The sequence below is a fragment of the Cryptomeria japonica genome, chromosome 9, assembly GCF_030272615.1.
Source record: "Cryptomeria japonica chromosome 9, Sugi_1.0, whole genome shotgun sequence".
NCBI classification, from domain to species: domain Eukaryota; kingdom Viridiplantae; phylum Streptophyta; class Pinopsida; order Cupressales; family Cupressaceae; genus Cryptomeria; species Cryptomeria japonica.
Genome location: NC_081413.1, coordinates 615,920,098 through 615,947,931, shown reverse-complemented (window position 1 = coordinate 615,947,931; position 27,834 = coordinate 615,920,098). Strand labels below are relative to the sequence as shown.

Here is a 27,834-nt window from a genome sequence, read left to right as displayed (position 1 = left end):
ATGGAAATCCTTTTAGATTGTTGATCTCCATTTAAAATTCATTTTAGACATTTTATCCCAATGGAGAACAATAGTCTAAAAAAAATTTCAAACATAGATCAATGATTTTTAAAAAAAATCAAGCTCGACAAACATTTGAAAGTGTGGGTACATTTTAGCTCTAGAATCAGAATTAAAACTATTTGGTTAGAGACAAAATCAATGAAGTGAACTCAATATTAGTGATATGACCCTAAAATAAGTGAGAAGTATGTAGTCATTAGTATTAGTGAATCAATTTAGATTGGTAATATCCATTATAAACTTTAGGAAAATCAAATCTTATCTACATTAAATATTATGGTGAAACAATTGAATAATTAGTTAAAATCAAATGCTCAAGCAATTTAACTAGCACTAAAGTAAACTTTTGTAAAAATGTGGCAATTTAAGACACCTTCTAATTTGTACTATTCAACAAAATTTGAATCCCTATTTCAAATATTTTCCATTTGGCAAAAAATTGGCACTAAAAAATCATTACTTCTAAGTTATAAGCATTCTTAAATATTTTCCTTAAGTTTGATGTTGTTAGTGATGTTAAGGTTAGTGATCATGCTAAAATTTTATTTATAACAATGGAGAAAGCATGACGGTTTGATTAGCATGTCTACGAGGCATGCATGAGATGGAAAATAATTTGTTGGTGCTTGTGTGGATTGCTTATTAGTGTAGGTGGAGGCCATTTACGTAGATGTGTTTGTTGGTTGGTTGGTTGTAAGACGGGTGTTTTGTGGGGGTTATTCTAGTTGTTGATGCTCTTACAATGTCTCAAAAAAAGAGTGGAAGGCTTGGTGGGGATTTATGAAGGAAATGAATGGTAATGTATAGTAGATTGACATATATTTTCTATTGTGACTCATTTGCAACTATGGGCTTTGTCAAAGATATGCTAGAGTACTTGGGCTAGGTATTAAGGTGAACCAAGGTCAAAAGTTGTGGTGCACTACAAATTCATCTCCCAACTTAGTGATTAGGGTTATTAACAATGCACTTAGAGATTGACTCTTAATATTGTTGTTGCAAATCAAATTCAAAGGAAAATCTATCCAAAGGTTGATGTTGGTCTTAATCAAATTAGTTTAGTGGAGGTGCAAAATATGGTTCATCCATAGTAGTGATAAAGATGCTTTGCAATATGAGCTTAATGTGCTAAAATAATTCTAAATTGATATGTGCAAAGTGCTACTTGGGTTAATGGTTACTCGCAATTGAGTTCTACTTGGAAGTCACAAGTGAGTACACAATTCTTATCTTTTGTGAGAAAACTATCTATAAAGTCAAAAAATGAGTCAAAATCATCCCCAAGGTTTAGCTTTGAATTCTAGACCCTACTCTAAGACCTAGAGAACATTACATGAAGATTGTGGAATGGGGTAATGATACTACTATTGGACCTTAGCATTGGGGAGTTTGTTGAGATTCTATTTACTTTGTATTTAGTCTTATTGTTTTATTATCATGTGTTAGGTTCAGTGGTACCTTATTGTGACGTGTGTATATCATGTTGCTACTATGCTTTGAGGTATGGTTTTAATATGATGTGCTATGTTGTTTACTTCCCCTAATAAGCTCTTGGTGTAACTATGGTAGGATTGTAAGATAATAGGATATTCTATTAACTCCCATGTTCCTTATTATCCTTATTGTGACGTGTGTATATCATGTTGCTCCTATGCTTTGAGCTAAGGTTTTAATATAGTGTGCTATGTTGTTTACTTCCCCTAATAAGCTCTTGGTGTAACTATGGTAGGATTGTAAGATAATAGGATATTCTATTAACTCCCATATTCCTTATTATGATATCAACTTCTTGACCATTTGTATCATATGCATTTATTATATTTTTGAGTGAGGGCCCCTGTAGAATTTCCAGACTTATTTAGCAAAAGAAAATATTATCCAACTAAACAATAAACAATTAGATGTAAAATTATAATGTGGACTAGATCAATTATGTACATGAAAACTATAGATTAATAAGTAATTTTGACTTGACAGTCTACTATCAAGTGAAAATGCTCCCAGGCTTACCATTGGCAATTTCACTGTGGTAGACAACAGACTCGATGAATAACACAGCACATTTTCCACGATCGTCAAATGTCATTGCCATCCTCTACTTATCTCAATCTCACAGCATTATGTAGAGAGGGTCATTTGAAGGAGGCTCTGCACATTCTGCTTACTACTCACAACCCCCCTGAAAACTCTTCTTCATATCTTCAATTATTGCAGACCTGTATTCTCAAAAATGCGCTTTCACAAGGGAAAAATGTTCATTCTTTTATCGCTCACAGGCGCTTTGCGTTTGCTACAGGAACAACTATTCATAATAGGCTTATTTACATGTATGCCAAGTGTGGAAGTTCCGTTGATGCTCGTAAAGTGTTTGACCACATGAGAGAACGAGACAGCGTCTCATGGAATACGATTATTGCGGCATACAGAAGACATGGGTATCCTCACGAGGCAGTCACTCTGTTTCACCAAATGCAACGAACAGGTTTTCAATCAGATCAGTTCACATTTGCCAATGTACTCTCAGCCTGTGCAAAAATGGGAGATCTGGAAAAGGGTTTGGAGATCCATCAAAGCATAAAGGATACAGAAATTTCGTCAAATGTTGTAGTTGCAACTGCCCTGCTAGACATGTATGCAAAATGTGGAAGTATAGACAACGCACGTGAACTGTTTGACAAAATACCTCAAAGAAATGTGGTCTCATGGACTGCAATGATTGCAGGATATGCACAAATTGGTTTTTTTGAAAAGGCTTTAGAAACTTACAAGCGAATGCAAGTGGCTGGTGTAAAGCCGAATTTCACTACCTTTGCCAACATCCTTCCGGCATGTGCCAAAATGGGTGCTCTGGAACAGGGTATGCACATCCATAAAGGCATAATGGAAGGGGGATTTTTGTCAGATGTTGTAGTCGCAACTGCCCTGGTAGACATGTATGCAAAATGTGAAAACATAGAGAAGGCACGTAAGCTGTTTGACAAAATGCCTCAAAGAAATGTGGTCTCATGGACTGCAATGATTGCAGCATATGCACAAAATGGAATTGCTGAGAAGGCTTTAGAAACTCTCAAGCAAATGCAATTGGCAGGTGTAAAGCCAAATTCCACAACCTTTGCCAGCATTCTCCCTGCCTGTGCCAAAATGGGAGCTTTGGTACAGGGCATGGACATCCATCAAAGCATAACGGAAGGGGGGTTTCTGTCAGATATTGTAGTTGCAAGTGCCCTGGTAGATATGTATGCCAAATGTGGAAGCATAGACAAGGCACGCAAATTCTTTGATAGAATGCCTCAAAGAAATGTGATATCATGGAATGCCATGATTGCAGGATACGCACAAAATGGATATCTTGAGAAGGCTTTAGAAACATTCAAGCAAATGCAATTGGCAGCTGTAAAGCCAGACTCTACAACCTTTGCTAGCATTCTTCCTATCTGCGCCAAAATGGGAGCTTTAGAACAGGGTATTGACATCCATCAAAGCATAAAAGATAGAGGAATTTTGTCAGATGTTGTAGTTGCAACTGCCCTGGTAGACATGTATGCAAAATGTGGAAGCATAGATAAGGCATGTGAACTGTTTGACAAAATGCCTAAAAGAGATGTTATCTCATGGACTGCAATGATTGCAGGATACGTGCAAAATGGATTTGTTGAAAAGGCTTTAGAAACCTTCAAGCAAATGCAATTGGAAGGTGTAAAGTCAAATTCCACAACCTTTGCCAGCATCCTCCCTGCCTGTGCCAAAATGGGTGCTTTGCAACAGGGTATGGAAATCCATCGAAGCATAATGGAAGGTGGGGTTTTTTCAGATGTTATCGTTGGAAATGCTCTGGTAGACATGTATGCAAAATGTGGAAACATAGATAAGGCATGGGGATTGTTTGACAAAATACCCCAAAGAAATTTGGTCACATGGAATGCCATGATTGCAGGATATGCACAAAGTGGACTTGTTGAAAAGGCATTAGAAACTTTCAAGCAAATGCAATTAGCAGGTGTAAAGCCAGATTCCACAACTGTTACCACTATCCTCCCTGCCTGTGGCAAAATGGGAGCTCTGGAACAGGGTATGGACATCCATCAAAGCACTATGGAAGAGGGGTTTTTGTCAGATATTATGGTTGGAAATGCTTTGCTAGATATGTATGCAAAATGTGGAAGCATAGACAAGGCACGTGAACTATTTGACAAAATGTCTCAAAGAGATGTCATCTCATGGAATGCCATGATTGCAGGTTATGCACAAAATGGATTTTGCGAGGATGCTCTCAAAATCTTTAAATTAATGAAGCACTCTAGAACATTTCCTGACATTGTAAGTTTTGCTTGTGTTCTATATGCATGCAGCCATGCAGGATTGGTAGATGAGGGCTGCACATACTTCAATCACATGAGTAACCCTTATTGCATTACACCTACAATTAATCATTATGTGTGCATGGTTGACCTTCTTGCTCGTGCTGGCTATCTTGAGGGCGCCCTAAGATTTATCATTAAGTTGCCAGTTAAACCCATGGTGGTTGTGTGGATGTGTTTTCTTAGTGCCTGCAGATCACATATGAATATAGGCTTAGGAGTATTTACAGCAACGCTGCTTTTTGATTTGGACCCTACAAATACCGCAGCTTATGTTCTTCTCTCAAACATCTATGCAAAGGTGGGCAAGTGGGCCAATGTTCAAAATATACGGAGATCGATGAGAAACAGAGGAATAGAAAAAATTCCTGGATGTAGTTGGATTGAAAGCCATAAAATGGTACATGCTTTTTGTGCAGGAGACATATCACATCCAAAAACACAGGAGATCCATGCAATGTTGGAAAAATTAGCTTTGGAGATGAAGGCAGCAGGTTATTTTCCAGATTCAAGACATTTACTTAATGATGTGGAAGAGGAGGAAAAGGAATTATTTCTCTACCACCATAGTGAAAAATTGGCAATTGCATTTGGTTTGTTGAACACACCCCCTAGAACAACCATTAGAGTTGTTAAGAATCTTAGAGTATGTATTGATTGCCACACTGCAACTAAATTTATCTCCAAGATTGTTGCCAGAGAAATTGTTGTGAGAGATGGAAACCGTTTCCATCATTTTAAACAAGGACAGTGTTCTTGTGGAGATTATTGGTGATGCTAATGAAGCAAACTAAAAAATAGGCTTGCACTATAATAATGTGCTAATTTTTCTTCTTTTTTTTTTCTTTTTTCCTTTTGCTTTTCTTTTTGTGAATACTTGGTTATCTAGACTATGATATAGACTTCATAAAATTATATATACTATTGGTGTAACTGTCAAAGACCTATTTTATGATAACATGGGCATTTTATTGAATTGTTTGTAGGAAACTTGTGTTTTTATGAAATGAAAAGTTGGAGGTAGAGAATGAGGAAAAACAAAAGTTATGGAAAACAAATAGGAAATTAGGGTTCAAAATCTACCCTTACTATTTTGTATGGTTCTTTTATTTGAAATAGTTGTATTAACTTTTGCCTATGTTAGGTTGATAATTTGAGATTAAATTACTCATTGCAGATCAAATATTTTATGTTATAGAAGTGCATGCAGATTCTATCTCATTTATAGTTAGATATTTCTAATGTTGTTTCGAATCCCTTTGTTTGGTGATTAGTCAATAGACTTGTGAATTTCATAAGATTTAGCTATGGAGATAGCCACCCAAGATCAAAAGAGATAAAAGCAAGAACAAATAATCAAAAGATCAATATAATAGATTAATGCTATTCTACTCAAGAATGTATGTGCAAAAGAGATGCTCAAGAATGGATTACAAGTGGATATATATAAGATATACCACCAAGATAAGTGAGCGTATAACCAATTTGGGATAAAATAGGTGAAGTACATCTTCATCAAATTAGGATGCACAAGTCACATGTGAAACCTACCGGAGTAAATGCCTACCTAAGCAAACTTATCCTATCCTAGGATCAAAATATACAATACAATAAAAAAGTAAATGCGGTAAAATAAATATGCAGCAACATCCTCCCATAAGTATAGCTTAGGTAGGTAGGAAAAGAAATTTAGATGAATATATAACAACAAATATGAGGCCATCTAAATACCCATGTACAAAATTATACCCAAGTGATAAGAAGAGGAGAAAACCATAGGACAAAACTTTGACTAGAGAGGGCGAAGAGAGAAGGTCTATGTGAATGCCTCTCAAAAAACTCGAGAAGAATAAGACCTCAAGTAAGGGAAATCTCCCTTATAGAATAGGCAAAAGAAGAAAGAGAACACAAACACCTCATAATATGTAGTTTACTATGCCAATGATAAATGCTTAACACTAAATGCTAAAGGTTGTCTAGGATCGTCTAACAACTTTTCTCCCTTTAGGAAGGAACAAAGCCCAAGGTGTATGCAAAAGATCTTCCCATTCTTTATAGGAATATGAAAGAACAATACTCTGAATATATGCCTCTAAAAGATGCTTGAGTTTCACCATGTAAGTACCAAAGGATGCCATAATCAAATTAAGAACTCCAAACCTAATCATGTAGAATCTGACAAGGTAAGTTGATGTGGATGTTGATGAAGAAAAAGATCTAAAGGTGAAGATCATGTGACAATAGTTGTGATGTAATTTTCATCAAAGAGGAAATGAATGTCCACAATTGTGTCTCTTGAATCCATAAGATGGAACTCATAAAACAAAGTTGATATATCTATCAAGTACTCATCCCAACAAGTTGAATTTACAAGATGGCAAATGCCTTTCAACATGAAATATTAAGAAGTGGGAGATGGTGAAGCTATGATCTTAATGAATTGCATCCAACTATAGTTGTCATCCCATGACATGTTCACACAAGATGTTTGAGTATCACTACCAAAATTTATTTGATGATATTAGAGTAGAAGAGTCTAACAAATTAATGTGATATTTTTATAAAGAAGTTGCTATAGTTCATCAACCTACTTTAAAAAAATTAATGAAAAACAATTCACTTGAGGTCGAAAATGCCATCATATAAAATTTCAATAGGAGATTATCATTTATACTTAACCCATTAGAGACCACGATAATACCATTGAATCAATACCAGGAGTATTATTCATCCCAACAAAAGTCTCTATTTATTCCCAATGATTATGCTTAACAAGAAGGATGAACCATCGAAAATGTCCCCACATTACAAGGAGCTCAACAAGATCACTCATAAAGAGCCTCATGAATGCACTATCCCAATCTACTTAAAGTTGTCTGATTTAAATGAAGAATGCAAGTTTATTTTAAATAAAGAATGCAAGTTTATGTTTATTTGATTATTGGAAATCAATCCCTTGAAGTGGTTTGCTATTTTACAATTTTTTGCATTTATTTCGAAGAAATATTATAACACTCCACCTCCTACTCCAATTCTTCATCCTTTGAGTCTTCACAATCCAAGCAATTCCAACCTAAACACCAACCAAACAAATCCACCTTTACAAATTCCTTCCAAAGACTACTTGCAAAGATTCATAAGTCACAAAGTACAAAAAAAGTTAACCATCCCATAACATCCCTAATCCCATGCTACCCTATAACATCACTAATCCCATGCCACCCCATAGCATCACCATACTAAACATCATAAATCTATTTTTGGTAAAGAGAAATCATTTTACCTATGGTGACTTAGGAAAGTACCATGAAGCAAGCCAACTTTTGGCATCATGTGTAAACCAACACTTGGGAGAAGAGTATCTCTTTAATCTACATTATCCATCTTTTATTGCTCCTAGCACTAAAACACCACTATCATTTTATTCCCATCCTGTTAGGCCCAATATGGAAAGCTAATGTACTGGGAGGGGAGGTGTGAATCAGTACTTCAAAACTTTTCTTGAATAATAACTTTACTGTTATGCATAAACAGAATAGTGTAGTAACATAAAATAAAGTTAAAACAAATAGATAACAATCATACATGATTCACTCCATAACACATATATTTTGGTTACGCAAAAACTCTTGGTTAGAGAGAAAAACTGCGGTGGGGATGGCACCCACAACTTCACTACTGCAATAATAAAGAGTGCTCGGTTAGAGCTACATTTAGCTATTTCTGATAGCTTACCCTGTTAAGAGTAACAAGATCTGTTAGATCTACCTTGCTAAAGGATTTTACAACATTTATTCTGAATGCTGCACCTGGTTAGAGGCTTTACAATTTATAGACTTGATTAGAGTCTTTTACCTTGTTAAAGGTTTCTCTTTCAACTTCACAATATTACAATAAAATCATTACAAATATCTGCAACTTTACATCTGAAATGTTATAGCAGATTCTATGTGCTCAGAATAGATTACCTTGCTTATAGCATACCTCGGTAACCCATATAGTAACTCGGTAAACCCTTCTGTTTACTCTGTTCTTCGACTGTTCTCTGAAAACCTTCTCGGTGACCTCTGTGTCTCTGTAACAGTCTTCTTTCATGCATACATACACTTCACTCATGCTGTATAAATAGATCTCTTAAAACGGTGATCCAATTCATTGCTTCGATCTTACAAACAAGATTCCTCAAATGAATAACTAAACAAAATATTTCATTGGTTAGATTGTCTTTGTAATCATACACAATCTTCTGGTGCAATTTCCAATGTAATAACGGTTAGATGTGCCTCGATCTTGTAACACATTTTCATATGCATGTCCAGGTTCAATGTATCTGGTAACACGTTTCACTCAGTGTATGTCAACTCGGTGTGTCATCTTTGTTGCTCGGTAGTCTCAAAAAGATACTCGGTAGACAGCTCGGTGTATACTGCGTTCTGTGACTGCTTTCCTCTGTAACCGACTAGACTGTGCATACCGACTTCTCTATGTGTACCGACTGCATGATTCGGTGGTGCTAACCGACTAGAATATATAGTATGACTTTGAATATAAAAACTAATGGCAACTTGATAAGTAGTAACACATCCATCATTTTGTATACCTATAACATTCACATATCCATGCTATCATACCCATCCATCCTAGCCCCCTATTTTTTACCTTGATTTGGAAGTGAATGAGATCTTGAAACATGCCTTGGGAAACATCTTGATATGTCTACTCATTCATAACAAAACATTGGGCATTATATCGTCTTCGTTAATGGATGAAGTTGGACCATCTTTGACAAGCATTTCAACATATTATAACAATGGCATATACCATAGTGGGGTATCTCATTCCTATATAATATAATCCTTTGAAACCACATCATGAAAGTCTTCCATATTCCCATCACTAGTTCTACCCATCATGCACATCACAAGTTTCCCAAATCATTACCCATCCAATACCCCCACCCTTGGTGCTAGAATAGGTTTTTCCTCACATTTTCATAAATCCAATCTATGCAACTAATCCAAATCCAATGCTCCTAGGAATCTAAACATAGTAGCAAAATAGAAAAATCTAACTAGATCTAGCCAAGTAGTCTAATACACATCTAAATACATCTATAGGTTTTGTTTCCAACCTTGCTATAAGCCTTGTTTAATCATTACACAATTATCTAGATATATTATTCTCAATCCTAACATTGTTCACAAGATATTGTTCCCCAAATTAACAACACGATCATCATTACCATAAACTAATCTTTATATTATAGATTTACTTGGGGGAAAAATATTGATTATTCTTTAACTCATTATTTCTTACTTTTGGTTTCTTCTTGTTTTCTTTACTTTTGTGTTATTCTTCGGGTTATTTGATGGAAACTATGTCATCATGGTCTTCATATAATGGTGCATCCCGTCATTTATCTACTTGAATATTTTTCTTGTACAACACATAGCCACTATGTCATTATGGTCTTTCATATCTCGGTACATCCTATTATACACTATATAATAAATCGAGTTTCTCAAACTTTAAAATTGAGTGCAAGATTTACAATATTTTTTTATCATATCATTCATATTCACATTCACTTATTATTACCTAACTATTCATCACCAAAATTCATTTTATCCCATCCTTTGATTTTAACATCTATTCTATCTTAATTTATTTAATTTCATTTAAAATGTTCATTCATATCTTTGATCTCCACACGCCCTCTCAAGGGGGCATCTCACTAGCCATCATGCCACTCGGGGCATCCTTTGATATCCATTCTTTCACCTCTTCTTATTTCTTTGAAAATTCATTACTTCTTTTAGATGAAACACCCTTTCAAAGAGGGGCAAATGTAAACACCTATATTTTGCTACCGTAACTTCATCATAATCTCATGTTGTCGACTAACTTTATTACTCCAACTTATATGTTTTATCAACATTATTTAGTCAATCAACTAATTATATTATATTCAGCATCTGGCCACACCATTGATTTATCAATTTCATCATGATCATTCACATTATCCATTGTTAGATTACATTATATTAATGAATTAATCTTATTCCTTTTATATCACCTTGTGTTTAATTAATCAGTAATTATCTCCTAATTAATCTACACACATCCAATCAAAATAAATGAATAATCCTTATTAACCTCATCCGCATTTCACTTATATCAATTTAGCTAGTTCCACCTTTCATGAATGAATCAAATTAATTAGCAAATTAGTTGTTCTATTTAACTCCCAATCAAGTTAGTTGACTGAAAAATCACATTAGTTGACTAATCAATCAAGTTGGTTGACTAATCAATTGAGCTAATAAAGAAGTTAATCAAATTAGTTGACTAATCAATTAATTGAGCTACCTAATCAATCAAACTAATTAACTCTAAATTAAATTTTTGTTCTTGATGGCCAATATTATGAAAAAATCTACAAATTCACCATTCCGTTTAGAAATTGGTGGAGCTCTCTAAATAATCTCTTAACTATGTCTACATATTTAAATTATGACATCAATATGCTACCAAAAGTCTTGCAAAGTATCACCAGAATAGATAAAGTTTTCCAAAAAAAAAGCATACACTATCCTTTCTCAGAGTGTGGGAAAATTCACTTCACACTCCAATTTAGGTTTATATGGTTTTAGAATAGGAATTTTAAATATTTTATTATTTTAAATTTCATTTCTTATTCTAATTTTAATGCATTTATCTACCAAGAGTTAATGGGTCAAAGATGTCGTCATTAGTCTTTTTAATATCTTGGCTACATGTTTCAATGCATAGTAGAGTGAATCACTTGGTGGTTTCCTATTTCCCTTTCTTTATATATTGAGTGTATTAGATAAATGTTCCATAGAGTTATGGAAGTGAAGTGTTGTTATGTAACTAGAATACTACTATTAGTCTAGAGAAGAGTGAGTGGATTGTATAATTTGTGGAATCTTGTTCTTAAGATTAATATAAGTCTAATATTTCTTTGTTGCAATTTTTTTTAAAAGAGTTTTTCATACATAATTTGGTGTTATTTATTATTATTGTTTTTAGTTTTCTAATTTATGTTTCTTCATGTTCTATTTCCTGGTTTAATTATATGTACCAATCGTTTAGTTACATTTGTGCACTATTTATTTACCCTAATTCTAAACACAATGTTCTTAGTAAAGTACAAATAGAATCTTTTAACAACCCAAAGCAAATATTCTTGATATCATTTAATTTTATGATGAAGAAGTGGGATTTGAGCTATTAAATCTAGTAGTATAGTGTGGTGGTGTCGAATTTTTCTTCAAACACTATAAGATGAAGGTTAACTTGAACCGAAATGGATTGTGATAATGTAGTGTATCTTTTTTTTATAAGATGTGATGGCATTGGTCCAAGTTAAGTCATGTAATCATGGAACTATATGAATAGTTATTGGAGTGATAATTCTAGGATTGATTAGATGATACATGTTTTCTAAATTATCCCTAGGTGTGTGTTTGTACACCATTATATTTTGTTGTTGGTGTTCATGTGAATACTTAGATGTTAAACAAGGTGATGATATTTAACAAATATTGTGAATGCATTTATATGGATATGAAAATGATTTATTTTATCGATAACAATGATATAATTCTTGGATCAATGGAAAAGCTTATAGATTAGTTTGTAGCCTAAAATATTTGAAGAGTATGCAAATGTAAACTCAAGCATAAAATAGTTTAAGAGAAATGTATTGCATAAGAGAATATTTGCATAATAGCATATATGTAACATAGTTGGAAACAATTCTTCTCTTCCTATACCTTATATAGTACAAGTATTTATAAAATTGATCTATCAAATAAGATTTAGCAATATGATTTAATAGTATTACACACATATGATACACTTATCATGTTCATGTGACAACATTGAGTCTCAAATATATGTGGTGCTAGTCATATGGTAAATATACTAGTGGTATGCCAATTGCGGCATAGGAATATGTGGTGTATATGCCACCATGTATCAATTACACATGGTGCAAAACTAATGGACAAGTAATGGAAGGTATTTGTAGCCATGTGTAAAGTCACATTATGTGGATGAATAATTTTACATGATAGTGCATGAGAATTGTGCGTGTTTACAAAATTACAGTGTTGCATAATGTTCTACTCATGTTGTGTGGCACACATTGATTAGAGATGAGAAAATAGCTGATGTAATTTTGTTGAATGAAATATAATCTACAAAAATATATGAAACTAAAGTTGTGTGAAATGCTATACTTAGATTAATAAACATATTTGATCGCATTGTCATCCATCATCATGATGAGGAAATGAGTGTTGAGTTTTGAGATTTTCTCCTTAAACAAAAGTAGATGTCAAGGATAGGAAAAGAGGGTGTGAGAAATGAGAGAGAACACTTATGTACACACTAAATAAGTCAAAGAAATGTAATGTTAATAATTAAGAGAGGACAAATAAATATAGTGAAAATGAATTAAACAATAATTTAATAATGTCCGGACAAAAATACACACCATAAAAATAGAAATGACAAAGTTTAAAATACACTAAATGTGTGTTACCATGTTAATAAGTAGGAGAGAACAACTAAATGCAATGAAATAAGTAAAAATAAATTAGACAACGATTAGTCAATCTATGTACAAAAATATACATCATAAAATTTAAAAATGACGAAGTTAAAAATAAACTAAATGTACATTGTCATGTTGCCACATTGTTTTTGATAAATACAACAGCGTTAACTAGAGCGCTGACCCTTTACAAAGCCAACATGCAATCGAATTTAAACAGACCAAGCAGGGGTGTAAACCCCAAACAAATAAAGTTAGATAGGCCAAACAAATCCACCTGTTAAACCATCAACAACCCAACCCAACTCAAGAGGGGAGAATCCATAACTTGACGAAGGGGGGTAGATTTTCCCTTCCGCCTGCGATAAACAACAAAGAAAAATTAGGTGGGGGAGCCCCCGCAGAGTCACTATCAGACTGCTGCAACAGAACACTAGCAGACTGTTGCTCCAGAACAACAACATACTACTACTAAAGAAGAAAAGAATCGCCAGGAGAAGAACGAAGATGAGGATCAGGAGCAACGGATGTAGGAACCAAGGGGATGAAAGAGTCTACAACATTAGTAACCTCAACAAAGGCATCATCAGCAGTAAGGGGCACCTCATCTCGAGAGGATTCAACCGAGACAGAGTCAGAAGCATTAATTGTCAAGTGATCTTCAGTAGCATCATTCCACCAAGTAGCAGCGCCTCTATGGCGAGAGAGAGAGAGTAGTTTGAAGCTAAGTGGCTCGTTGAGAAGCACCTTCGATAGAGAAAGGGGAGGCCCTAATAATCCAGTGGTTGAGCCCATGGCCCATCCCCAACCATAAGAACGACATCCCCGAGGAGGGCCAGAGATATGTCAACATCAATTAATAGGCGAGCAAAGAAAGAATGACCCATGGAGATCGTGGTATCGTCAACCTTCAAGAAGTTGCCAATGGAGTTACCGATGGCCTCAAAGCAAGAAGGCTCCTAGAAATGGAGGGGAAGATTGGGGAGGCGGACCCAAAACGGATGAATAGATAGAGATTCAGTAAGGAGGTTGAAGGAAGAAGACCAGTGATTAATAGAGAGAGAGTGATCCCCCCAAGAGCACAACTTTCCCAGAACCAAATCACGATCAAGAGTAGAGGTAAAAGAAGCAATGAAAAAGCCTTTAGCACAAGGGAAAAACTCAATGCCATAAGCAACTAAAGGCTTCCAAGAATCACTCACCCAATGATGAAGGTCTAGAAGAGAAGGCCAAAACCTAGCAAATCTGCAAACCAAAGCACTATGTTGGTAGAAATCGATATTCTCCACAACCTCTTGGCCACATACCACAACAGGGGAAGTCTTGGCACAAGAAAGAGGATGAACCCCCTTGGAAGGATGGGCAGCAGATCTGGCCACATGAGCAAAGCTACGGTTCCCAGCAAAAGAAGGTCTGGGCAGAGCATTAGCACCCGCAGGAGGGTCGTCAGGAGCACCACCAATTTGAGGAGAGTCTCTATTAACCTGAGCATCAGCAGCAGCAACAAGGGCATCCAAATCCAAAACTAGATCAGGGACACCAACCATGGGGGAACTAGCACAACCCACCACCAGGGGAGCATCGTGCACAGAATGATCAACAGAAAGGGGAGGGGAGGCAACGGTAAAGGGCGCAGAGCAGCCCCCACCACTACCCACAACAGCAGCGACATCCCTAGCAGTTGCACCATTCGCAACGACAGGGTCACGGGAGCCGTTTGAAAATGCTTGGCCGGGAGAAAATGCTTGGGCAAGAGACATGACGGAAAAAATGCTCATATGTTACCTCCCTACCTTTCTATATTATTAAACATTTGAGAGCTTCACCTGATAAAATGGTTTGCCACATTGTTAATACATAGCATAAATGATAATATTGAAAATATATAAATGCTATAATTATAATAAAAAATGAAATAGATATCTTATTGGTAGTTTGTTTAAGTATATTAGTAATATATGTAGTCACCCAATCAATGATTAAAAATGATTAATGTTATCCAACTAAACAACATAAAAAAAAACTACAATATAAATTAGATCAAATATTTGGACAACTAAACACTAATAAGTAATTAATTATTGAATATTTAAAAGAACATTGATGTAAAAAATTATTTTCTCATTTCTCCTTTGAAAATTATTTTGTTGGTCTAGTGTGATAGGCAGTGGCAAGGTTGCAAGGTGACAATTTGTGATGTGTATAATCAATAGTATGGCCTTGGTTTGTAGGTGTGGAGAAAGGGGAAAGAAGAAGCTAAGAGCTCAAGTTAGAATGGAAACTAAGGAGATACTTGGTACTACTGGTGTAAGTGTAGCTAAGGCTTTTAAGAATTTTGCTAATTATATTTCTTATGAGTTGATAAATTTGGAGCTATAAGCTATGTATTTGAACGTTGTGACTATGGGTAGTGGTCAAAGAGATTAAAAGGTGATGATATTGTGAAGATTGGGGAGGTGATGATGAAAATGATGTTGTACCTAAGGCAATCAATTGGGTGGAGAAATATTTTTGATGTGGTGCAATCACTCAATAGTACATCTCTATTGTCCATGGTGGTTGGTTCCTTAATGTTGCATAAGAACACTAAGAAAATTAAAGAACATATGTACATTTAACCGGGTTGCTTGATTGGGTATTCAATAACTGGAAATCAAGGCACTATACTCTAGTATTAAAGATTTTAATAAATTCCTTCTATATTAGGTTTTGTGATAATCTCAAAATCAAGAATGTGGTTGGTTGCCATAAGGACATACCATGCAATTTTAAGCCCTAAGTTGATGTATAAAGACACTTATGTTGGGTGGGGATAACTTGCATAATTTGTCACCCCCCTTTATTTTTTCTAGAACATGAAAATAGAAGATTAGAGTTTTTTGGTTTCTTTTTGGATTGAAACCAAGACAATATGACTATTAAGTTACAAATGATATAGTTTCCTTTTGGTAGTATGGAAAACTTGGTGTATGGCTATAGTTTAATATGAATGAAATGATATCTTATATGATATCAAATTTAATAATACATGGTAATCTTATTTTTCTTTTTGAAGTTTAGATTTATAATCCAAGTTTTAGTGCTCTATTTTTTAGTTCATGAGTGTCTAACCCAAGTATTTATAACAAAAACTTATGTCAATAACAACTATACAATTAATTTATAATTTTAATATTACATATTATATTCATTATATTATGTTGGTGTTTAGATAAATGAATTTAGGATGCATGTGTGTAATATTTTTTAGCATAAAAATATAATTATAAAATTTAAATAATAAATATTATATTGATATCACGTGACATTTGTTTAGGTAGATGTATTTAGGATATTAATGCTACTAGTAAAAAACATATAAATTAATGTTTAAACATGAAGAAACCAAGAAATAATAAAAATGAAGGAAATTAATAAATAGAAGGGTGACAAACAAAAAATAAAGATTAGCGAAAAAATGTGAATTGAAAAAGGAAAGGAGAGGGGAATGAATTCAAAGAAAACTGGTAAGGAACTTAGTGGAATAGTTAGATGAGAACAAGGTATGGATAGGTCAAGAGATGGAAAGAAAAATACTATACAAGAAAGAGGGAATGATTAAAAAAAAGAAAGATGAGGGGTAGATGGACACAACAAATGAGAGAGGAAAGAGGAAGAAATAGGAAAAGGGAGGGGGAGAGAGGGAGGAGGAAGGAAAATCAAGAGATACAAATTTTAGAAGAAAGGATGACAAAATATAAGAATTAAGAATGAAAGAGTGGAAAGGAATTTAGTATAATAGTTAGCTGAGAACAAAGTGTGAATAGGTCAAGAGATAGGATGACAATATCTACGAAGAGGAACAAAACGATTAAACAAAAGAAAGATAAGAGGTAGATGGACACAACAAAGGAAAGAAAAAAAAGGAAGAAAGATGAAAATGGAGAGGAAAGACAAAGAGAAAGAAAGAACATTAATATACACAAATTGTAAAAAGAAGGATGAAAAGAAAGCGAATAAACTAACACTAAACAAACAAGGGAGAAAGAAAATGTAGAATGAAGGGACAAATTTATGAAAATTTGATAAATTGAATTTAAAAGAATTTAACAAAGATGGTTAAGTAGACTCAAAGAAAAATGTTCAATAATAACAGATTTTGCAAAACTCATATCTAAAGCCTTTGCTATACTCTTGATCCTACCACTAAAGTGGTGTAACCCAATAATAACAGATTTTGCAAAACTCATATCTAAAGCCTTTCCTTTACTCTTTATCCTACCACTAAAGTGGTGTAACTCATCTCACCATTAATGGAGTACTGCAATAACTTTGTTACATTCAACCAATGTTCCTGCAAATGTCGAATTAACAAAACAAGAGTGTAAGACCAACTTCTGTGAAACTTGATTGTCTGCTACCATGTAAAAATGCTCACAGGCTTACCACTGACAATTTCTCTGTGTAGGCAATGTTTAAGTAGAGCAAATAGCATGCTCCAATTACAATCATAAAATGCCATTGCCAACCACTACTCATTTCAATCTGACAGCATTGTGTAGAGAGGGCCGGTTGAAGGAGGCGCTGCACATTCTTTTTACAACACACAACCCTCCTGAAGACTCCTCTACATGTCTTCTATTATTGCAGACCTGCATTCTCAAGAACGCGCTTTCACAAGGAAAAATTGTCCACTCTTTCATCACTCAAAGACGATGCGCATTTGGGTTACGCACAACTCATAATAAGCTTATTTATATGTATGCGAAGTGCGGAAGTTTGGTTGATGCTCGTAAAGTTTTTGACCAAATGAAGGAGCAAGACAGCGTCTCATGGAATACGATTGTTGCGGCGTACAGAAGACATGGGTATCCTCACGAGGCAGTAACACTGTTTCACCAAATGCAACGAACAGGTTTCCAACCCGATCAGTTCACATTTGCCAGCGTGCTTCCAGCCTGTGCCGAGATGGGAGCTTTGGAACATGGCATAGACATCCATCAAATTATAAAGGATAGAGGCATTTCGTCAAATGTTGTAGTTGTAACTGCACTGGTAGACATGTATGCAAAATGTGGAAGCATAGACAAGGCACGTGAACTGTTTGACCAAATACCTTACAGAAATGTCGTCTCATGGAATGTAATGATTGCAGGATATGCACAAATAGGATTTGTTGAAAAGGCTGTAGAAACTTTCAAACAAATGCAATTGGCAGGTGTACAGCCTGATTTCACAACTTTTGCCAGCATCCTCCCTGCCTGTGCTAAAATGGGAGCTTTGGAACAGGGTATGTACATCCATCAAAGCATAAAGGATAGAGGAATTTCGTCAAATGTTGTAGTTGCAAGTGCTCTGGTAGACATGTATGCAAAATGTGGAAGGATAGACAAGGCACGTGAACTATTTGACAGTATGCCTCAAAAAGATGTGGTCTCGTGGAATGCCATGATTGCAGGATATGCGCAAAATGGATTTGTTGAAAAGGCTTTAGATACTTTCAAGCAGATGCAATTGGCAGGTATAAATCCAAATTCCGTAACCTTTGCCAGCATCCTCCCTGCCTGTGCCAAAATAGGAGCTTTGGAACAGGGTATGGACATCCATCAAAGCATATTGCAATGGGGGTTTTCGTCAGATATAATAGTTGGAAATGCTTTGGTAGACATGTATGCAAAATGTAACAGCATAGACAAGGCATGGGAATTGTTTGAGAGAATGCCTCAGAGAAACGTGGTCTCCTGGACTGCAATGATTGCAGGATATGCACAAAATGAATTTGTTGAGAAGGCTGTAGAAACTTTTAAGCAAATGCAATTGGCAGGTGTAAAGCCTAATTCCACAACCTTTGCGAGCATTCTCTCTGCCTGTGCTAAAATGGGAGCTTTGGAACAGGGTATGGACATCCATCAAAGCATAATGGAAGGGGGTTTTCTGTCAGACATTATGATTGGAAATGCTCTGGTAGACATGTATGCAAAATGTGGAAGGATAAATAAAGCGTATGAATTGTTTAATAAAATGCCTCAAAGAAATGTGGTCTCATGGACTGCAATGATTGCAGGATATGCACAAAATGGATTCGTTGAAAAGGCTTTAGAAACTTTCAAACAAATGCAGTTGGCAGATGTAAAGCCTAATTCCACAACCTTTGCCAGCATCCTCCCTGCCTGTGCCAAAATGGGAGTTTTGGAACAGGGTGTAGACATCCATCAAAGCATAAAGGATAAAGAAATTTTGTCAGATGTTGTAGTTGCAACTGCCCTGGTAGACATGTATGCAAAATGTGGATGTATAGACAAGGCACGTGAACTCTTTGACAAAATGCATCAAAGAAATGTGGTATCATGGAATGCCATGATTACAGGATATTTACAAATTGGATTGTTTGAAAAAGCTTTAGAAACTTTCAAGCAAATGCAAATGGCAGGAGTAAAGCCAAATTCCACAACCTTTGCCAGCATCCTCCCTGCCTGTGCCAAAACGGGAGCTTTGGAACAGGGTATGGACATCCATCAGAGCATAATGGAATGGGAATCTTTGTCAGAGATGATAGTTGGAAATGCTCTGATAGACATGTATGCAAAATGTGGAAGCATAGACAAGGCACGTGAACTGTTTGACACAATGTCTGAAAGAGATGTCATCTCATGGAATGCAATGATTGCAGGATATACACAAAACGGATTTGTTGAAAAAGCTTTAGAAACATTCAAGCAAATGCAATTGGCAGGTGTTATGCCAAATTCCACAACCTTTGCCAGCATCCTCCCTGCCTGTGCCAAAATGGGAGCTTTGGAACAGGGTATGGACATCCATCAAAGCATAATGGAAGGGGGATTTTTGTCAGATATTATAGTTGCAAATGCTCTGGTAGACATGTATGCAAAATGTGCGAGCATAGACAAAGCACGTGAGTTGTTTGACAGAATGCCTCAAAGAGATGTCATCTCATGGAATGCAATGATTTCAGGATATGCACAAAATGGATTTTGCAAGGATGCTTTCAAAATTTTTGAATTAATGAAGCATTCTGGAACATCTCCCGATACTATAAGCTTTGCTTGTGTTTTATGTGCGTGCAGTCATGCGGGTTTAGTCGATGAGGGCTGTACATATTTCAATCACATGAGTAACCTTTATTGCATTTCACCTACAGTTGATCATTATGTATGCATGGTTGATCTTCTTGCTCGTGCTGGCTATCTTGAGGATACTCTAAACTTTATCATTAAGATGTCAGTTAGACCTGTGGTTGTTGTGTGGATGTGTTTTCTTAGTGGCTGTAGATCACATATGAATATAGGCTTAGGAGTGTTTACAGCAACGCTGCTTTTGGATTTGGATCCTAAAAATGCTGCGACCTATGTTATTCTCTCAAACATATATGCAAAAGTAGGCAGGTGGGATGAGGTTCAAATGGTAAGGAGTTTGATGAAAGATAGAGGAATTAAAAAGATCCCTGGATGTAGTTGGATTGAAGTCCATAAAATGGTACATGCTTTTTGTGTAAGGGATAGATCGCATTCATAGACAGAGGAGATATATCCAAAATTGGAGAAATTGGCTTGGGAGATGAAGGCAGCAGGATGTTTTCCAGAGTCGAGAAATTTACTGGAAGGAAAAATAACTATTCTCTGCCACCACAGTGATAAGCTGGCAATTGCATTTGGTTTGTTAAACAAGCCTCTGGGAACAACTGTTAGAGTTCTCAAGGACCTTCGAGCATGTGCTGATTGCCACTGCAACAAAATTTATATCAAAGATCAAGACGAGAACCGTTTCTATCATTTTACATGGGGAGAATGTTATTGTGGAGATTACTGCCGATGCTAAATGAAGCAATCTGAAAATTAGATTTACACTACAAACATGCAGCAAAAATGAAGGGATAAGGTTTTATTTTCAGTTTCTGGAAAGGTGCCTTTCTATTGTTTTGAGTATTTGGCAATCTGGACCCAGCTGTCGGCTTTGTAAGATTACATAGAGTGTAATGAATATCACTGCTTTTATACATTTTTGGGGTATTTGTCAAAGATCTGTTTTATGATAACATGGACTTATCATAAAATTGTTTTCAGGAAATCTGTATATGTATGAAATGAAAAGCTGGCGGAAGAGGTGGAGAATGTGGAAAAGTAAAAGGCGAGAAAGTCAAATAAATGGAAAGATGTTAGACCAGCAGGTAATGGGAGAAGAGTGTTAATTATGGGTAGCTTGGACAGCTGTTCGTCCTTACCCAGAAATAACAGTATTAGTTATGGGTAGTTTTGGACAGCTGTTCGTCCTGACCTAGAATTAGAAAATGGTTGTTTTTGTCAAACAAGTGTTGTTAGGATAATAACAATTGTTATTTAATAGTGGCTCTTTTTAGGTGACACCTCATAGCCAAAATTAGGTATTGGTTAATTGAGTTGTCTTAATCTCAGCCGTTGGTTTGAATTAATCTCGGCCGTTGGTTTTCCAATAGAGTAATATAAAAAGGGGTCATGGGTCATTTGGAAAATAAGAAGTCTTGAGAAGAATTTGCAGTGATAGCAAATAGTCTTGCAGTGTTAGCAAGAGGCGCAGTGATAGCGTTGATATAGCAGTGGAGGATATCAGCAGGAGATATTAGGAGTTTGTCGGAGTTCTGCCAGTAAGAGGCAAGGAATTCTTTTGTAATTCTTATATTGCTGAAGATTAATATATTTTCCATCTGTAGAACTGGTTTTCCCTTAGGGGTTTTTCAAGGGACGATTGTCCAAAAATATTGTGTCCTTGTGTTGCTTATTTCTTTCCGTATTTTTAGTGAAGTTGCAGTTGTGTTATTTTTCGATATTCAGCTGTAAATTTATTTTCAGCAGTTAAATAATTTTTATGAGATAGGAGATTAATAATCAGTGACTGCAATAGAATTTCTACATGGTATCAGAGCTTTGTTGAGGGTAGAAAAGGTTTACCCTAAGCAAAGGAAAGAAATTTGAGTTTGACCTCTTTCGAGTTATTGTTTTCCTTTATTTCTTTGAGATGGCCTCAACGGGTTTGAGAGATCAGGACAGATTGGATGGTGCCTCAAATTTTGGTGTCTGGAAAGCCAGAATTTCTTTATTGCTGGAAGAGAATGGTATCAAGGAATATGTTACCAGTACTGTAGCTGTACCTACAGATCCAGTACAACTTGCAGCATACAAGAAGGATGATGCCAGGGCGAGGAGGATAATCCTTGATGGTGTCAAGGACCATGTTGTTCCACATATCACAGAGTTAGATACAGCGAAGAAGATGTGGGACGCCATTCTGAATCTGTACCAGAATGCTACCACTAACCGGAAGCTGATTCTCAGAGAAAAATTGAGGAATACCCGGATGAACAAGGGAGGAGATGTTACAAGTTACCTCACCAGGCTTAGACTTGTCAAGGACGAGTTAGCAGCTGTTGGAGATAAGCCAAATGAAGACGAGCTAGTAAGAATAGCCTTAAATGGGTTTTCTAAGCAGTGGGATGTCTTTGTTCAAGTTATTAATGGACGAGACACCTTACCAAGTTGGGATCAACTTTGGAGTGATTTCACTCAGGAGGAGCTTAGACTAAGCCTTGTCAATGAAGCCAACAATAAGAGTCAGAAAAGTGAGGTAGAACAAGAAAATGTTGCCCTAGCGGGAAAGGGGAAAACAAAGAAGGGATCTAGCAAAGGAGCAAATTCACAAATTGAAAAGAAGAAGAAGGACCTATCTAAGGTCAAGTGCTTTGGTTGTCACGAGTTTGGCCACTATGTCAGCGATTGCCCACAAAGGAAGAAAGATAAGAAGGGAAAGAACCAAGTGGTAGCTTCAGCAAGTGCAGAGGAGCTCTCTAGTAGATTGGAGGATGAGTTTGCACTCATAGCCTGTATGATTAGCTCAACCTCACAGAGTGTCTGGTATATAGACAATGGGGCGTCATTTCATATGACAGGAGTTCGAGAGTACTTCTCCAGCTACAAGGAGGAGAACACCAGAATCCAGATCTCTATGGGGAACTTGTCCAAGCTCAACTCAGTTGGGAAAGGAACTGTTCAGCTTCAGAGGGAGAATGGAAAGGTAATTCCTCTTCATGATGTGTTGCATGTGCCAGGCTTAGGTATGAATTTGGTTTCTGTATCTGTCCTTCAGGATAAAGGGTATAATGTTCTCTTTAGAGGGATGCATGTTTTGATTAAGCATAAAGATTGGAAATCACCTGTATCTATTTGAGTTAGGAGTGGTCGCCTTTATAGGTTACAGTTTGATACTCCTAAGGCACTCATTAGCAGCAGTAACCCTAGAGATCTTGGAGAGCTATGGCATAGGAGGATGGGCCATATTCATCATGGAGCACTTAGATTGCTTCGTGAGACGGTGACAGGTGTTCCAGAGGTGAGCACAGAGCATGATGATGTATGTAAGGGATGTGTGTTGGGAAAGTTTGCAAAAGCATCTTTTCCAAGGAGTGACACCAGATCTACGGGTTTTCTTGATCTAGTACATTCATATGTATGTGGACCAATGTCGACAAAGTCTCTCAGAGGATATGAGTATTATGTTACCTTTATTGATGATTTCTCTAGGAAGACCTGGATATACTTTTTGAAGACCAAGGATGAGGTTTTCAGTCGCTTCCAAGAGTTCAAGGCTCTTGTGGAGAACTCAACAGGAAGGAAGATAAAGGTTCTTCGGTCAGACAATGGAGGCGAGTACAAAGGAAATGACTTCCAGGATTTCTGTACCAGAGAAGGAATCAAGAGAGAGTGGACTGTTCCTTACAATCCACAGCAGAATGGAGTTGCTGAGAGGAAGAACCGTTCTATTTCGGAGGCAGCAAGGGCTATGCTACATGACCAGGACATGCCCGCTACTTATGGGCAGAAGCGTGTAGTACAGCAGTCTACATTCAGAATAGGGTTCCACACAAGGTACTAGGGAAAATGACACCAGAGGAGGCTTTCACGGGGAAGAAGCCAGATGTTGGTCACTTCAGGATATTTGGGAGTTTGGCATATTGCCTTATTCCTAGAGACACACGTACCAAGTTAGATCAGACTGCAGAGAAGGGGTACTTTGTTGGATATAGTGAAACTTCAAAGGCATATAGGATGTTCATTCCAGGGACCAGAAGAATTATTGTCAGACGTGATGTCAAGTTCATGGAGGACAAGGCATTTAGAAGATCCAGAGATTTGCCAGCAGATGATCGGAGTGAGTAGCCAACGAAAGCTCCAAGTCCAAGTCAAGGATAGCAAAGCTCAAGTACAGTTACTAGTACAAGCATAGACTCGGGTAGTGAAGATTCACAGAGTATGGAGCAACTAGTGCAGCAGGATATGCATCTAGATGATATAGAGGTTGATATTTCATCCTCTATAGTTGGCAGTAGGAACCATGAGGTTCAAGACATACAAAGGGATACTCAGGAGTTTGTGGGAGCTCCTAGGAATAGTACAAGACAGAGGAGACAACCAGCCAAGTTCAATGACTATGTGGCATTAGTCAGCCAGTTGGTAGATAGTGAACCTTCCAGCTATCAGGAAGCTGCAAAGCATCAGGTATGGCGAGATGCTATGGTTGAGGAATATAACTCAATAATGCAGAATGATGTATGGGAGGTAGTGCCTAGACCAACTGATAGAGCAGTAGTTGGATCGCGCTGGATCTTCAAGATAAAGCATGGTGCAGATGGTAGCATCGAGAAATATAAGGCGAGGTTTGTGGCCAAGGGGTTCTCTCAAAAGGAGAGAATAGACTATGAGGAGACATTTGCTCCTGTGGCCAGGTATACTTCTATACGAGCTGTAATCTCATTTGCAGCACAGATGGGATGGCAGATCCATCAAATGGATGTCAAGACAACATTCCTTAATGGAGAATTGAAGGAGGAGGTATACATAGAACAACCAGAAGGCTTTGTAGCACACAACAAAGAGACCCACGTGTGCAGATTAAAGAAAGCCTTATATGGACTCAAGCAGGCTCCCAGAGCGTGGTATGAGCGCATTGATACATACTTGTAGGAAATGGGCTTTGTGAAGAGTGAGGCTGATGCGAACCTCTACTACTTGGTGGTTGGAGGTGAGGTTCTCATTCTTGTTCTATATGTGGATGACTTGTTTCTTACTGGTGCACTAGGACTCATAGAGGATTGCAAGAGGGACCTTGCAGAAGAGTTTGAGATGAAGAATTTGGGACTTATGCACTACTTTCTAGGCATGGAGGTGTGGCAGACTTATGGAGAGATTTTCCTTGGTCAAGGGAAATATTGCATTGAAATCTTGAAGAGATTCGAGATGGAAGATTGCAAAGCCATGTCTACACCCATGATCACTAATTGGAGGAAGGTAGATGCATCCAAGGAAAAGGATGTTGATCCCACCCTATACAGGAAGCTGATTGGTTCGCTCATGTATTTGGTCAACACCAGGCCAGATATAGCATTTGCAGTAAACTCTCTTAGTCAGTTCATGGTAGAGCCAAAGAGAGTGCATTGGACGGCGGCTAAGCATGTGTTGCGTTATCTTCATGGTACAGTTGAGTACGGGATCAGATATGTTCGAGGTGAAGGTATCAAGTTGATAGGCTATACTGATGCAGATTGGGCAGGCAGTACAACAGACAAAAGGAGTACTTTAGGATGTTGTTTCAGCTTGGGATCAAGAGTTGTTTCTTGGTTCAGTAGGAAGCAAAAATCTGTGGCCTTGAGTTCATCAGAAGCAGAATACATAGCAGCCAGCATGGCGACATGTGAAGCTATATGGCTTCGGAAGTTTCTAGTAGCCTTGTTTGGTCAGAAGGTTGAGACTACGGTGATACACTGCGACAATCAGAGTTGCATCAAGTTGACTGAGAATTCAGTGTTTCACGATAGATCGAAACATATAGACATCAGGTATCACTTCATCAGGGATTGTGTATAGAGGGGGATTGTTCAGCTACAGTACATACCTACAGAGGAGCAGGTAGCAGACATTCTGACAAAGGCATTGGGGAAGGCAAAATTCATCTTCTTCAGAGATAAGATGGGTGTCGTGCAGAACAGCTTCCTCGCTAAGAGGGAGTGTTAATTATGGGTAGCTTGGACAGCTGTTCGTCCTTACCCAGAAATAACAACATTAGTTATGGGTAGTTTTGGACAGCTGTTCGTCCTGACCTAGAATTAGAAAATGGTTGTTTTTGTCAAACAAGTGTTGTTAGGATAATAACAATTGTTATTTAATAGTGGCTCTTTTTAGGTGACACCTCATAGCCAAAATTAGGTATTGGTTAATTGAGTTGTCTTAATCTCAGCCGTTGGTTTGAATTAATCTCGGTCGTTGGTTTTCCAATAGAGTAGTATAAAAAGGGGTCATGGGTCATTTGGAAAATAAGAAGTCTTGAGAAGAATTTGCAGTGATAGCAAATAGTCTTGCAGTGTTAGCAAGAGGCGCAGTGATAGCGTTGATATAGCAGTGGAGGATATCAGCAGGAGATATTAGGAGTTTGTCGGAGTTCTACCAGTAAGAGGCAAGGAATTCTTTTGTAATTCTTATATTGCTGAAGATTAATATATTTTCCATCTGTAGAACTGGTTTTCCCTTAGGAGTTTTTCCAGGGACGATTGTCCAAAAATATTGTGTCCTTGTGTTGCTTATTTCTTTCCGTATTTTTAGTGAAGTTGCAGTTGTGTTATTTTTCGATATTCAGCTGTAAATTTATTTTCAGCAGTTAAATAATTTTTATGAGATAGGAGATTAATAATCAGTGACTGCAATAGAATTTCTACAAAGAGGATTCACAATTTACCCTTTTCATTTTGTATGGTTCTTTTCGGCTCAGATTAATTGTATTTCCTTTTGGCTCAGATTAATTATATTTCCTTTTCCTGTGTCAGGTTGATGCTAGAAACTCCAGATTGGGTATGTAAGTTTACAGAAGTGCATGCAGATTTTCTCGTTTTTGGTTATATGTTATATATTTCTAGGATTGCTTCAGATCCCTCTTTTTTTTTGGGGGGGGGGGGAGGGGGGAGATTGTTGATAGATTTGTGAGGGGGGGAGGGGGGAGATTGTTAATAGATTTGGGGGGGTAGATTTTTGGTAGAAAATTTAGGATAATGTCAATGTTGTAATTAGCATATATACATGTCAATTGAAAAATTCATATAACAAGGTTGGATGTTAGAAAGAAAAAAATAATATTTGTATATTTGAAACTAAAATCTTAATTTAGACTACACTATAATTAGATATTGATGCTATTCCAAAATTGTGCATGATGAGATCTATAAATTTATATTGAGACAAGGTTTTGAAGATGACCGAGAGAGAGAGTTAGGGCATTTCATAAATGCCCTAACTCTCTCTCGGTCATCTTCAAAACCTTGTCTCAATAGATTTGTGAGGCGTGGGGGGGTGGGGAGATTGTTAATAGATTTGTGAATTCATGAATATTTTTTAATTTGATGTGATTATAATTTGGAATAAACTATTGTATCCTATATATGAAAAAGTAGAAAATTTAGGATAATGTCAATGTTGTAATTAGCATATATACATGTCAATTGAAAAATTCATATAACAAGGTTGGATGTAGAAAGAAAAAAATAATATTTGTATATTTGAAAATAAAATCTTAATTTAGACTACACTATAATTAGATATTGATGCTATTACAAAATTGTGCATGATGAGATCTATAAATTTATATTGAGACAAGGTTTTGAAGATGACCGAGAGAGAGTTAGGGCATTTCATAAATGTTTGCTGACATTAGATTATAACAAGAGGAACTCAAAAGGATAATACAAATTTTTTTTAAATCATAATGGAAGATATTTATAGAGTTAAAAAGACTAGTGCAATTGTATTTATAATATGATCA

General features: G+C 36.5%; 2 protein-coding genes across 2 annotated transcripts; both read left to right on the top strand.

The window, feature by feature from the left end:
* Positions 1-2,026: 2,026 nt before the first annotated feature.
* Positions 2,027-5,403, top strand: LOC131042843 (pentatricopeptide repeat-containing protein At3g12770-like). The gene has a single exon (XM_057976167.2). It carries the CDS (start codon positions 2,143-2,145, stop codon positions 5,194-5,196), a length of 3,054 nt encoding a protein of 1,017 aa, XP_057832150.2. The 5' UTR covers positions 2,027-2,142; the 3' UTR covers positions 5,197-5,403.
* Positions 5,404-17,176: 11,773 nt separating this feature from the next.
* Positions 17,177-26,960, top strand: LOC131042844 (pentatricopeptide repeat-containing protein At2g39620). The gene is made up of 2 exons (XM_059211406.1): positions 17,177-21,169; positions 26,846-26,960. The coding sequence occupies exon 1, from the start codon at positions 17,500-17,502 to the stop codon at positions 20,515-20,517; it is 3,018 nt and encodes a 1,005-aa protein (XP_059067389.1). The 5' UTR covers positions 17,177-17,499; the 3' UTR covers positions 20,518-21,169; positions 26,846-26,960.
* Positions 26,961-27,834: the final 874 nt, after the last annotated feature.